At 42.3% G+C, this 13319-nt stretch overlaps 1 protein-coding gene across 1 annotated transcript in view; it reads right to left on the bottom strand.

Moving 5' to 3' along the window:
- Window positions 1-6111, bottom strand: part of polrmt (polymerase (RNA) mitochondrial (DNA directed)) — a 52514-nt gene extending 46403 nt beyond the window's left edge. The window contains exons 1-3 of the mRNA XM_085348072.1: window positions 5945-6111; window positions 2262-2360; window positions 1269-2125 (exon numbers count right to left, since the gene is read on the bottom strand). Of these exons, the coding sequence (XP_085204198.1) occupies window positions 1269-2125; window positions 2262-2360; window positions 5945-6086 (1098 nt within the window). The 5' untranslated portion in view covers window positions 6087-6111. The remainder of the gene's footprint in view (window positions 1-1268; window positions 2126-2261; window positions 2361-5944) is intronic.
- Between the last annotated feature and the right edge of the window lie 7208 nt (window positions 6112-13319).

The following is a 13319-nucleotide window of genomic DNA, read 5'->3' as shown; positions in this document are numbered from 1 at the left end:
AGGGAGAGCAGTGAGCCTAATTATCCTGAGTCCATGATACCAAGCAAACAAGTGAAAATTAAAGTCAACAGAATTAGTGACCAAAGATGAGGCGTAGTTTAGTTTCTTCGGATCATTATTAAAGGGCAGAGAGAATAAGAGCATGTTCAACTGCATGTTTGCCCACAGATATTTGAAAAGGGCCCTAAACAATTAAGTACCAGTGGGCCCATGTAGAGCTGTTCGATATAACGATATGAATCGTCGTTTCATTTTGTTTCGTGGTGTCGCAAAATAAACTGTTTACGGCAATATTTTTTCATCGTTTTGATGGTCACTGTAGTGGATATATTAATTTCTTAAAGTTCTCTCTTTCTCTTATATTTTATATAACCACACTAAGGACGGACAAGCGCCTGATTTTATGCGTTTTGGTTAGCAACAACGACGGTAACAGCATCGCGTGTCCGCTTGTTTATATTCCACGTAAACCTTTCACTATAAAGCTCAATATCCTGTTGAGACTTTTCAAAATAAACTGAATCACGTGAAAGAGCAGATTATTTACGGGTGAGAATTTAAAAAAGAGCCGCCAGGTGCTAAAAATAAACCTTAGACTCAAACGTTAGAACAGGCTTTTCCTCGCAGCACACCGTGTAACAAATACTCACAAAGAATACAGCGGCCTTTACAACTTCCATCCATCCATCCATTCGCTTCCGCTTATCCTTTTTTTCAGGGTCGCGGGGGGCGCTGGAGCCTATCCCAGCTGTCATAGGGCGAGAGGCGGGGTACACCCTGGACAGGTCGCCAGTCTGTCGCAGGGCCAACATACAGGGACAGACAACCATTCGCACTCACTTTCATTCGCACATTCACACCTAGTGACAATTTGGGTTATCCAATTAACCTATCCCCACTAAGTGCATGTCTTTGGACACCTTTACAACTTATGTCTAAAAATGTATAGTTTCATGCATCAGTTAAAACACTGGACTCCAGCTACATGACGCGCAGCTGGAAACACTTCCCGCAAGACGAGCTGCCCGAGATTCACAGAATTTACAGAAAATGTTACATTTTTGTGATTTATATCGTTATCAGGACGATAGAATTCTTATATCGGGATATGAGATTTTGGTCATATCGCACAGCCCTAGGTCCATGGATGTTTGTCACAGAACATATTTTGACGCATTACACTTAAAAAAAAGCACAAGCAATAAAAGTCATGTCTGAATTTCCTTTAGCTGCTTTGCTCATCTCCTGAATTTTATTTCTGAACTCACCTTTTTGGCCCACACCCTCATCATGATGTTGTAAACGCCTGTGTTGAGATGTTTTCGTCGACTCATAACTCTGTGCTGACTGAGCAGGAAATTATGTGCCCGCTCGATGTCCCCGACAAATATACAGGCCTCCAAGTATGAGCAGATGCTAAGACTGATGTCCTGACACGCATTTCCCACACTGCCCTCCTGCATGCGTTCTGGTTTACTTGACAATGTCCAATGGCTTACTTGTTGATTGAGTCTCTTTTCCAGCTCCTCCACCTCAGCCAACTCCTCGGCTGTGCCCTGAGGGTCAGTACCAGTCAGTTCAGTTCCCTTTTTTTCAAGAGCATGTGTTTTAGAGTCTTTTCGTTTCTTTTTAGATGCTTTTTGTGGCACGGTGGCTGCTCCTGCCATGGCAGTGGCAGCAGCTGCTGTAGCTGTCGAAGAAACTGCAGCTCGTATTTCATCTGACAGTTTTGAATGACCTCTGCTCTTTTTAACTCCAGTAGATATTGTTTTATGTGTTGTACCGGTGGACATCAAGCTGCTTTTGGTACCTTTAGATGATGATGTTTGTAGTTTCTCTTTGACACATATTTGCATTTTTTGCTGGAGGTGCTGCTGTTTTTTAAGTTTGTTCTTCTTCTCTTGAGTTAGTTTTTCTATCCAGCGGCGGGGCTGAGATTTAAAGGAGCCTTTATCGCCAGTCTGTCCAGATTTAGGAATATCAGTTTTCTCCTGGGGTATGCTTCTGTGGCCCTTACCAGATGAAGTACCTCTTCCATGAGAAGGCGCCTTCATAAACTGCACCTTTGCATGTTGGACATCTAGAACGACGTCAGATTGTAGTTGCTGGATTCTGGCCTCAAGCACTGAGAGGGAACATAACAAAAATGTTACTAAAGGAGTAATACAGAAAGCACCACAGTCTACATTAGCCTGTAAAATACTATAATAACATATCACAAACAACACAAAGATCTAGAACTGCCATCTGCAGTCACATACCGTCTAACAGCTGAAACTGTCTCAGTGCGCGTTTCTTTGCTTCATCTGTCTTTGGAATTCTAGATGAAACATTTATGTTTTGAAGCTGCAAAGATGTTCCTATAAAACAAACAAACAAATGATGAGATATTATTTTGGATCTTAGGCCTGGCTTTTCACTTTTGAAGGCATTTTGTTTATTGTTTAAAGATACAGACAACTACAATGCAAACATTTAGGTTACCTGTGTAACCCTGGTTCTCAGAGCAGCATCAGTGAGATGTCTAACTATGGAATGTGCCTTCCTGCGTATTCCTCAGAAGCATTTATCTCACATCTCACCCCTGCCCACCCACCTCACTAATCTGAGCCATGGTCTGAGTAACCGCCATCACTTAGGCCACTCACACACGGACTCAATTCAATTTAGGCTACACTGGAAACATCAAGCCTGTAAAACCGGAAAGATGTGAGAGGTGAAGACCAGCTTGCTGCTGCTCATATGTTCTGAATTGACACCTCTCTGAAAAGGGCCCCAAACGCTGCCAGACCACAAGTGGAGTGAGCCTCCAGGCCCTCTGGTGCCTGCTGCCCTAAACCTACCCAAGAGCAATCACCTACACAATCCATTGTGAGAGCCACTGCTTAGTGATAGACGTGCCCTTATAGGCCCTGCCCATGAAAATAAAACGCTGGTATTGGTATGGCATGGCTGGTATGACATTGTCTGTCCTCACAAGAACGTGATTTGGGCCTCTCGCTTTTGGAGAAGCCCAAAAGCGAGAGGCCCCAGATAATTTATGTGCAATTGCTGGAGAGTGCTGCTTCAGAGACCTCTCACAGTTTGCCCTTCGTGAACACCCTCCGAACCAAACAGGCCTGGATAGGTAATGACCACATGCCGACTGCACAGTGCCCATAGACACCGCCTGAGTCAGAAAAGCTGCATTTTTTTTTTCTTCTCTCCTCCTCTCCCTTAGCTTCCCTGCTTAGCCTCTTATGTCCTTGTCTAGTCTCGTGGGTTTTTTTGTATTACTTTTCCCTGGAACACTCTCTCACAGTCTGTTCTCTAAAACCTAAAAGAGGAATTATGGATTTGGATTTGATCAACTGGTCTCTGAATGCAATTGACACCCCTTCTCAACGAGAAGTCTGGGCTCGGGTGAGCCTGACTGCTGAAGATATCTACCTATTCGGAACCATGGTAACAGGGTTCTTGCTGATCGGAGCTGGCTTGGCCCTGACTTATCGAAGAATTAAGGAAGCGGAACCGGCTGTTCAAACCCCCACAAGGCTGCCCGCTGGGATTGAAATGATGGGACGAGGCGTGAGTTTCTAAAAATGGGCTCATTGAGTGCAGCACGGAGAAGATCTTGGAGAACGCACAGCTGCCGTGAATACTCAGAACAAGACCTCTGAGTGAAAAACTGGATTACATCTGGAGGGGCTAGCTCGAACAACACCTTTGAGCGCAAATTCGATCACATCTTGGGGAAGTGCACTGCAGTCGTGAGTTCTCAGAACCTGCTCTTTGAGCAAAAAGAACGACAACATCACGGAACGTAAGTTTGGATAACATCATAGAAAGCTCACGGCTCTCCAAAGGGAGATTGAGAGACCAGTGTTGGACTGTTAGAACAGCTTTGAAATTCATATGAGTTGTTCGCACTAAAGTAAAAACTATCATCACTTCATGCGGAGACCCCTTTGGCGCCAGCTGCGGCCTCAAGGCAGGAGCTGAACAAAACACCCTGATAACAACTGTGTTTAGACTGTTCCCCCCATTCCATGCAAGGCCACCTGGGTTGGCTGGAAGACTGTTTACTTAGCCTGGCGGGGCGAAGGACACTGTCTCAGCTGAACTCTGGACACACACACACACACACACATACACTGATATGCACACACTGATCCCCCCTCCCTTTCCAAACGCCTTCGATGCTTGTGCCCTACCGGGGAAGATGGCAGTCAACTGGACCAGCACAGATGCTGCAGGACCGGATGCGCTGTCTACACCGGCTCTCTCTCACCCTTTACCCGCCCCTGTTGCTCGTCTTGTGTTTCTATGGTGTATTGATAGTCATGTGCTTTTTGTGCTGAGGTGTTTTTTCTGTTATCAAACTGTTCTCCCACTAGGAGCTCAGTCTGAGTGGAGTTTTTTTTCTCCTCCTCTTACCTCATGTTATGTATTTTCGTTGTTTTTCTCCTATCAGCCTACCTTTCTGACATGTCTCCCCAATGTGATGTTTGTGTAAAGTTGGTCAGAAGGTTCCTTTGTAAGTGCGCCATTAGCATGCTGCCTGCTGTAACCCTAATTTCCTTCGGGATTAATAAAGTATTCTGATTCTGATATCGCCAGTTGCGTAATGTCAGCAAAGTAACCGTGTTACCAGTGCTCTCTATGCACCATGGTTCACAGGAGTCAGTCCGAGAGAAGCTGTCCCAGTGGTGAAACTCCTTCATAAACAGTCGTCCGAGCCACACCGCCAGGATGGCAGAGCCGATCGGACCAATTAGCTAAAGGGATAATCTGAAGGAGATTAAAGTTGAAATTTGTCATACCCCAACCCGCCACCTTCCCACCAGCCCCCATTCCCTCGTGTCAAAACGTCAAAAATCCTGGCAATATTGAATTGAATTGACCCCGGGCTGTATTTTACCTCCACATGCAATCACGGTATAAAGAAAGTATTTGCTTTTTCAGTTCTATGTTTTACATATCAGGATGTAATAAATAATCATCTGACACTTACCAGCTCTTACAATTAGGCACACACAATCTCATATGAACAACAACAAATGCCACAAATGCTGTGTCATTATTTATTTATCAGAAACTAAGCCAAGATGCAGAAGCAGTGTGTTGAAAATCTACGTACACCTTTGCTTCCATTGGATTTAAAAAGGTAACTAGCAGCCACCTGCTATTAATTAAATGCATCTTATTAACTGATCATGAGCAAGTGTGAGCACCTCTATGAAAACAGAGGTTTTGGCTGTCAGGTGTGTGCTGACACCAAGACAATGAGGAGAGAAATCAGCAATGATCTTAAAAGGAACTGATCCTACTCCACTCTCTGCAATTCTCAGAGAAATTACAAAAAAAAACAAACCCAAAGAGCTCTATCTCAGACCCTAGATTGTTCAGATGGCATGCTAAATCTTAAAGCACAAATGAACTGAAGCAATGCTGCAAAGAACAGGGGGGCAGTATTCTTCTACAACGATGTGACAGGCTGATAAAGTCGGATAAAAAACATTGCTTCAAGTTACTGCTGCTAATAGAGGTTCTACAAGCTGCTTTTGGCTCGATTTCTGTTAAATAAATAATGACACGTGTGGTGTGTCATGTGTTGCGCCTCATTTCAACTTTCATTTACCTCATTTTAAAACCTGGTACGGATCAAATGCTTTATAATTATATCCTGATATGTGAAACCTTAAAATTTAGTTTACTTTAGTTTTACCATTGCTGCACAGAGGAGTAGGTTCAACGTTTTCCTCAAGGACGAGGAGAGCAAAGCACCGCCAAGCTTCCGACTGAGCCCACGCATCACCAGCAATATCTGAATTACTAACACGAAATCCGACAGGGAATCCCTGCGTTCAGTCAGCATACAAAGGCAATGATATACAACAAAGAGTCCCAAAAGAAAGTCGCCAAATGTGCCCCTCACATTGCAGTTACACTGTTGTTTTCTCACCTGATATCCATCTAACTGTGCCACCTCTCACCGACGCACACAGCTGACAGCAGTCCGCAAAAGACACGCGGACAGCGCATTTTTCAATTACGCTCCGACGACTCAGAAGTTTGGCAAAGGCACAAACTCTAAGAAGAGACATGTTGACATGTAATAACCGCGTTACTTCAGAACACTAGGCAGCCATCTTAAATGAGACCAAGCTAATCGCAAGGAGCGATATTCGATGTTAAAGGCTCGATGAGTCGAGTGCAGACTAATCGAGTTAAGCGTTGTTGTTTAACGTATTTGAATGACCAACACTAATTAGACAACAACAACTTCTTCCCAAGTGATGTGTATTCATTTATTTCTCCCTTGAATATTTTAGAATTTTAAAATTTTATTCAAATTTATACTTTTTTCTTTCTGTTTAACGATTAATAGATGGACTTTTCATAGTGCTAGCCGGTTGAGTTCTGATATCATGACTCTTTTGACTGTCAAACAGTGGAGCAAAGAGGCCCATACAAAGATAAATGTACACTGCCTACAGTCAACATAAAGGAGTGACTTTTCTGGCATGTTGGTATACATGTACAAGATAGCAGCAAGGTCAGGCCGTAGAACTTTACTTTTGGACTGTGCATCTCAAACCACTGGCTTGTATATAAGAGAGACTGTTCGCTATTGAACAAGAAATATCTTAAAAGCTTTTGGCTGCAGTTGTCCATAATCTAAAGCAAGTCAAGCATCTAGCTGACTGACCATCCTCCTCCTCTCAAACACATGTTGCTCCGGGAGGACACTTCGGTACTTCCCGAGAACCTCACAACCACTACCAGATGTGTGTTGGGAGAGATACCGACATCTGCCACTTCAATGGGATGGTGCTACCTCTGTGTGTGTTAATGTGGAAATCCCAGAAATACAGTATGTCGGCTTGCATGAACAGCAGCAGTGTTTTGCAAAAGACCTTCAGAAATATAGGAATTCCAACTCCCAAAAACCTGCCTTTGTAGTGGTTCTGTTACACTAACACACATTTGAGGAAGGTCTATGACTTTTGCTGAGAAATTTTAAGAGAGTCCAAAATTTTCGTTCGATTTTCATTAATTTGGTTATGTAAGTTTTACCATCAGAGAAAATGTTTAAAAAAATGTCATTTATATGACACTAAAAATTTTTAACTACTTAATTTTCTGTGTTTTCAGCAGCATCGGTGAAATATTTATCTGCTGCACAGTGTGGTGTACTAAAAGATGAATTACGTTTGGCCTGTAGGTGGCAGTCTCACCACAGCCATTCAAGATGGGGCCTGAAGTCAAATTGGTGGCAAAGGTGAAAATGACTGTCTTACACGATTATTGAGTAATAAGCAGTAATGTGGCCGAATTCTCTATGTACTAGTTATATATACTAAAATCTGCTTGGATTTCTTGGATTTTCATTATTGTAGTATCAGTCATCTGTGTGCAGATCTAAATACTGAATATTAAGCGGGTAATGTAACAAATTTGCATAAGATCTTTTATTGTGTAAATGTTAATTAAAATGCACATTTGGTTTAACGTTCTCTTTAAGGAACTTAAAGCTTCTACACTGAATGCCATCAAATTCAGTCAGGTGAGTATGACTTTTAAAGTACAGTAGTACAGTATTTACACTCCTGCAGTTATTCTGGCAGTTACTTGATCTAAACTTCCAGGAAATATTGCATTCTATCTTACCTTTATTGCCAGTGAAGTAATCTGAGGCTCGTAGTGAAACACGTAACATGCTCTCCTGCTGTCTAAGCCCAGAGTACTCGTTATGGCCTGTTGGAAATTATTGTCTTCTTTTTCTAGACAGCTTTTGAAGTTCAACTTTCATATATTTTAAATTAAGTGTGACACAACTTCAAATTGAAAGTAAAACTGAATTTATTTCATTCACATCCTGTATACTTTCTGACCCCCAGCAGTGTCAGCCTCCCCTTGTCATGCGTCCATAAAGCATTCTTAAACACTTTAGCAGCTCTTTGTGTCTCGGCAGGCTGCAGGTTAACACAAGCACTACTTGACAGAGAGAAAGAGAGAAGGGAGGGGGGCCAAAGAGGGAAATGAGGTCCGGGCAGTACATCTTTTCTCAGTGGAGGCAGCGGCTGAGAGCACAGCGGTGGGTGTCTGCTACTGAGCTGTAGGTGAGGATCAGGAGGTGTTTGTTGCAACGGTTCACGAGCAGGGCCCCTTGACAGCCTCGTTTGATGTGGTTTGGCCCCTGTCGGCGGCTGGCTCTTTGCACTGGTGTGACAGTCATTGCCGGGTGAGTGACTGTCAATGCCCCGACCGACAAAAGAGGAGAAGACAGGCATTCATGGGGCCTGATAATGGCCAGGCCAGGACAAGGCTGCCATTCTCATACACTTTGATCATGTGGATTCTTTTGCACACCTTTGTAGGGGCTCCCTATTTGTTTAACACATTGAAGACGGCGGTTTTCGAAACTGCTTCACCTGGTTAGGGAAACTTGATGGAGAGATGTGTGTATTGCTAAATGCCTTTGGCATGTTTTTGTGTGTGCTTGTTAACCTCTCCTTGGTGTGCACTCTACATCACTTACATTGTAAAAATGTGGTAGCTTGTGTGTGGAAAGCAGGCTTCTTCACCCAGCTTCTCTATAGAACTTCCATACATGAACCTCGGAATTCATTTTTTAAAATATATATTCTACTCCAAGACCATACATTACAAAAACTGCTCATCCCATATCCATTAATGTCCATTACAGGGAGACTGACCTCAGAAGAATCTTGTGGTCTTATTTAAGGGCTTTTAATGGACTGATGTACTCACACTACTCTTACAGATTTTCCACACTCGTCCTTCTTAAGATCGACTGAGATGTGAAGACGTTAAAATGTCCTGTCACGTTTCGTGCCACGCATTTACATGTTTATCTTTTTGGAATAATTTAGGAGAACCATGGTGTTGGGCCAATCTCCATATCAAGATTTTATTTCATCTGTGTCTTTTTTTATATGCCTCTGATAGATCAGATTATCTGTCTACAGAGGTTTAATCATTCCTAACAACTTGTGAAGAACTGTGAGTCTGCATCTCTCAGAACTTTTGACACCATCAGATATACAATCCAGTTATCAGTTATCATAACATTGCTGACAATAGACAGTAGTCACGAAGCAGGACATGCAAATGTCCTCAGTGGACAGCATCCGTACATTTGTCAGCCAGCTACATCTCACAGATAGCGAGCACACCTGTGCTAGCTCTAGAACAACAACTCTTGGACGCTCTGAAATGATAAGCAATTACTGCCACTGAGTGACATGTATGATACAACTTCCTTAGGTGAGTGTTTTAATATTTTATGCTTTGGAATAAGAGGAAGCAAGGTATTTTATCTGTGACGATTCTTATCTAAAACAACGATAACAAACACACCAAAGTTTTAAACTAGCACAATGTGAGGCTGCTTAAAAGCACTATTTCAAGGGTAAGTAGCTACAGGAGAAAGAGCGAGACAAGGATTTAGCAGGAAGGCAAAACAATTAATAATAGGGAGCTATTACTGAGGGTTTGTCAGTTCTAGGAAGGGGGTCATATTTCAGACCCTTTTGAAGACTTTGATGGTACAAAACAGGCCTCATTATAGAGATATTATCTCTATTCATACACTTACAGAGCCGCTTGGATCCCTGCTGGGAGAGATTAGGTTCCTCTACTTGGGAACATCCTCCATGGGTGCCGGCTCTCACTGTTTTCAGTTCATGGCACACCCACGCTGCATGGCTCAACTCCGTTAAGGGGGAAACTAATCCAGGATCTTTTTAGCCATTACTCTTTGGATGACATTGCTAGTCTTACGGTTGGTCTTTCTACCATGTTTTTTTGAAAAAAAAACAAAAAAAACAACAACCTCAAGCACTATTAGATGGAATACGTTGACATTTTGTGCAGAGATACACGGTCCCCAGGGGGCACATCTCACTGACTTTCTCAGTCACCTGATATTTCCCCTTTCCAGGCATGGCATTTGTGGTGTTCTCAACCACTACCGGATGGATTGCCATCATATTCTGCTCAGATATTCTTGCCCACACACATTAGTATGAATTGAGATCAATTCTTTAACCTTTCTGCTACTGCCATCATTAAAATTGTAATTTTTTCCACTGCTTCTTAAATGTCTAATTAATGGTATTCCTTTATGCAGGGTCTGTATTTGGAAATGATAGCATGCTCGTGCAATGATGCTTAGAGCAAAGGTCTAAGAACTACTACTATAGCCTCAAAAAGCCATTAGCACCAGTCCCGCATTTTTTCAAAGCTCCACTTGTGCTCGTTTCTGCTCTATAAAATTAGAAATTATGCATCCCTACATGCTGACTGGATTACAAATTGAAAACATAAACTAGACTCTGAACAAAACTAGCTTAAATGGAAATTTAATCAATTCTTATCTGTTATAATTGTGAATCACAAATTGCTGTAGTTTTTGACATCAAACATTCACACTATAAAACATCAAGACATTGCATGCTAAGATATTAAAACAAAGAGACACGTTATGCTTGTGTGTGTGCTCTGGCACTGAGCTCAGACTCCAAAAATGTACTTCTAAGACGCCACAAAGCAATCTGCTGCCACATCTGATTTTCACATGATGACTGAGCTTTGTTGTTGACCTCAGGAGGCGCTCAGATTTTTGACAAGTTCTGCTCTACATTGGAATGATTGTATGATTTTAATTACAGGAAATTTCAGAATAGGAAGGACAACTGGGACTTCCTTGGGACTCTTTTTGCCCATTTTGCTGTCCATGGCTTTATGTCTTTGTATTGTTGTGTTTTGGCAGTGACACAAACATAATTATTTGTATTTAATTATTCTTTACTTTAAGTGGGCTTCTCTTCTTGACTAAAATACTTTTAAAAAAATTGTATTGCACATTTTGGGAGTGTCTGACGTTGTTTTGAGCATCATTAGTGAAATATTGTAAAAGTACATGTTGAGGCCAATGAAGAGCTTAGAGTAAATAACATGTGCAACAACCTGGGAGCTTCCTTTGTCCAAGAATAGTAAGCAGAGGGAATTCAGCAAAGGGAAAAAAAGGGGGCTTTTGTTCATGATGAAGCAAAGACCTTACGTCAATTTCATAACAAAGACCTTCTTCCGACCGGGCAAAGACAGAATGTTAGGTTGGTTGGTGTTTCTAAATTGTCTGTAGGTGTGAATGGGAGAGTGACTGGTTTTAGCCTTGTGATAGACCTCTTCAGGATGTACCCTGGCTCTCTCCATATGGCAGCTGGGATAGGCTCTAGCCCAATCACGACCCTGAATTGGATAAGCGGACAAAAATAGATGGAGAGATGCTTCTCTTCGTCTGCATGTTCCTCTTACTATTTTAAGTGATGCTGATAAGCTCGTTTAAAGCTCCTTTAAATTCTGATAAGCTGAAGAGAAATGGAAGCAACGTTTTTAGATTTATGCTGAAACTAGTCTTTACATGGAGGCTGGCAGGCACCAAGTTCAAGATCACAATGGCATGTATAGGAATGGTTTGAGCGATCTGGGATTAAAAGTATGTGACAGAACGCTACAACAAAGGTGGACATCCAGGCAATGATATACCTGCTGCTCGGTCTGTGGCTTCTTGTCAGACTCGGGGACCACAACATTGTTTTTTGTAGACATTTCCCTCATTACTGGGTTTCAAAAATGTCGGTTTACTATTTTAGTACCTGGTCAGTACCAGGTACTATGACCTAATATGAAACCCTGAAAGCTGGGGCAAACTGTGGCCATGCAAAAAGGGCTCAAGTCTCTAGCGGCAGTCAAAAAGCCCACAGAGTGTGAAGTGACTGTCCCACTTGTGAACGTGAAGCCCTCGGAAACACCTCCAGCACTGGACAAGTGTGGCCTCAGGTCAGGGTGCTAATTGAAACGAGGACCCAAATAAAGAAAAGGAGATGAGTGGCAAAGCTAATTGGTAATTTTTTTCATCTTGTGTTCTACGCTCTTACGCATACTTTTGAATCGCATTAGTTGTTCCTGGCTGCTGGCTCTATGTTATATTCACCATAAAGATTAAAGAAAAGAAGAAAGGAAGTGAATCTTTTTACCAAAATGACAAAATTTTCCATAAATTTCAAAACTATTCAAGAGGTTTTTGTTAGTTTTCTTTATATTGTTAAAAATTTTAATAAAATAACGCATTGACTGTGCTCGTTTACCTTGATCTAATCAGGCTTATTACACAGCCTCTAAAAACAGACAAGTGGGTGAACTCACAAAAAAAAGGTGTTCTTCATTTCCATCCTGCTCTGCCAAATTAAATGGTAAAGATCAGAGACGCCGTTCCATTGAAATATTAACAAAGGTGATCAGAAAGACTCTCAGACTTCATCTGGACTAGGTCTACCAACACTCACAACCTGCTCTGTGTTTCTGACTGCTTGATGATTCAAACCAGCAACCATTAAAAAAAGGGGGGAAGGCTCCCTTAATTTGCCCCATGTGCAGAGTGAAAGTGTCAAAAAAGGTTTAACTGGACAGCAATCGAGCTGATTTGACTCTCACCGTTCACATCTTGAAAGACAGTTTGAACCTCTCCAGGTGTCTGTAACCACAAAAAGCAGAAAAAATCCTCAAGTTTAAAGGCAAACTACCTATTTCTCACAGAGCAAAGTTTTCTGTAAGAGATTAAAATGAGGATGGTGTTTGATGTAAGGCTTCTCATTTGTTTGAAATGGTTATGAATGAGTGCAGTGGCCCCATCCCCCCACCCTTCTCCTGGCCCTGCCCAGGATAAAATGCAGGACAACTGAGCCGCTGCCTTCACAGAAGAGAGGACTGACTGACTGCACACAGCAGAGCGTGGCTTCGCTTGCCTCACTGCTTCGCTGCCCTGTGCTCGCAGACTCTGACACACACAGACACACTCTCGCTGCCTCTCTCTGTCACAAACACCTCCCATACTCACTCCCTCTCTTTCTCACTCACTCTTTCTCTCTCAGTATCACATACACACACGCACACACACACACACACACACACACACACACTAGAAGTAGTCAACTCTTTCTCTGCCACGGGTCAGCAATTCAGACAGGCAACTTGTTCCTACCCAGCTGGAAACAGCAGAGCATTGCAAGGTGCACGCACACATGCTTAAACTGGCACAGAAACACACTTGTACATTTACACTCACTCATTCAAACACACGTATGTGAATCCTCATAGAGCCCAGGACTTTAATTATGGACCAGTGAAGAAGACTTCAGTCAAAGGAAGAGACGACAAACAAGCAAGGAGCAGCATCAAGGAGGAACTTCAAAAAACTGGATTTGTTAAATTGCGACACTTTGTTAAAGGAGGAGAAAAAAAGAATAAAA

The sequence above is a fragment of the Diplotaxodon limnothrissa genome, linkage group LG23, assembly GCF_057381915.1.
Source record: "Diplotaxodon limnothrissa isolate DT_005_m linkage group LG23, D_limnothrissa_male_GT1.1, whole genome shotgun sequence".
Classification (NCBI taxonomy): domain Eukaryota; kingdom Metazoa; phylum Chordata; class Actinopteri; order Cichliformes; family Cichlidae; genus Diplotaxodon; species Diplotaxodon limnothrissa.
This window is presented reverse-complemented; position numbering and strand designations above follow the sequence as displayed.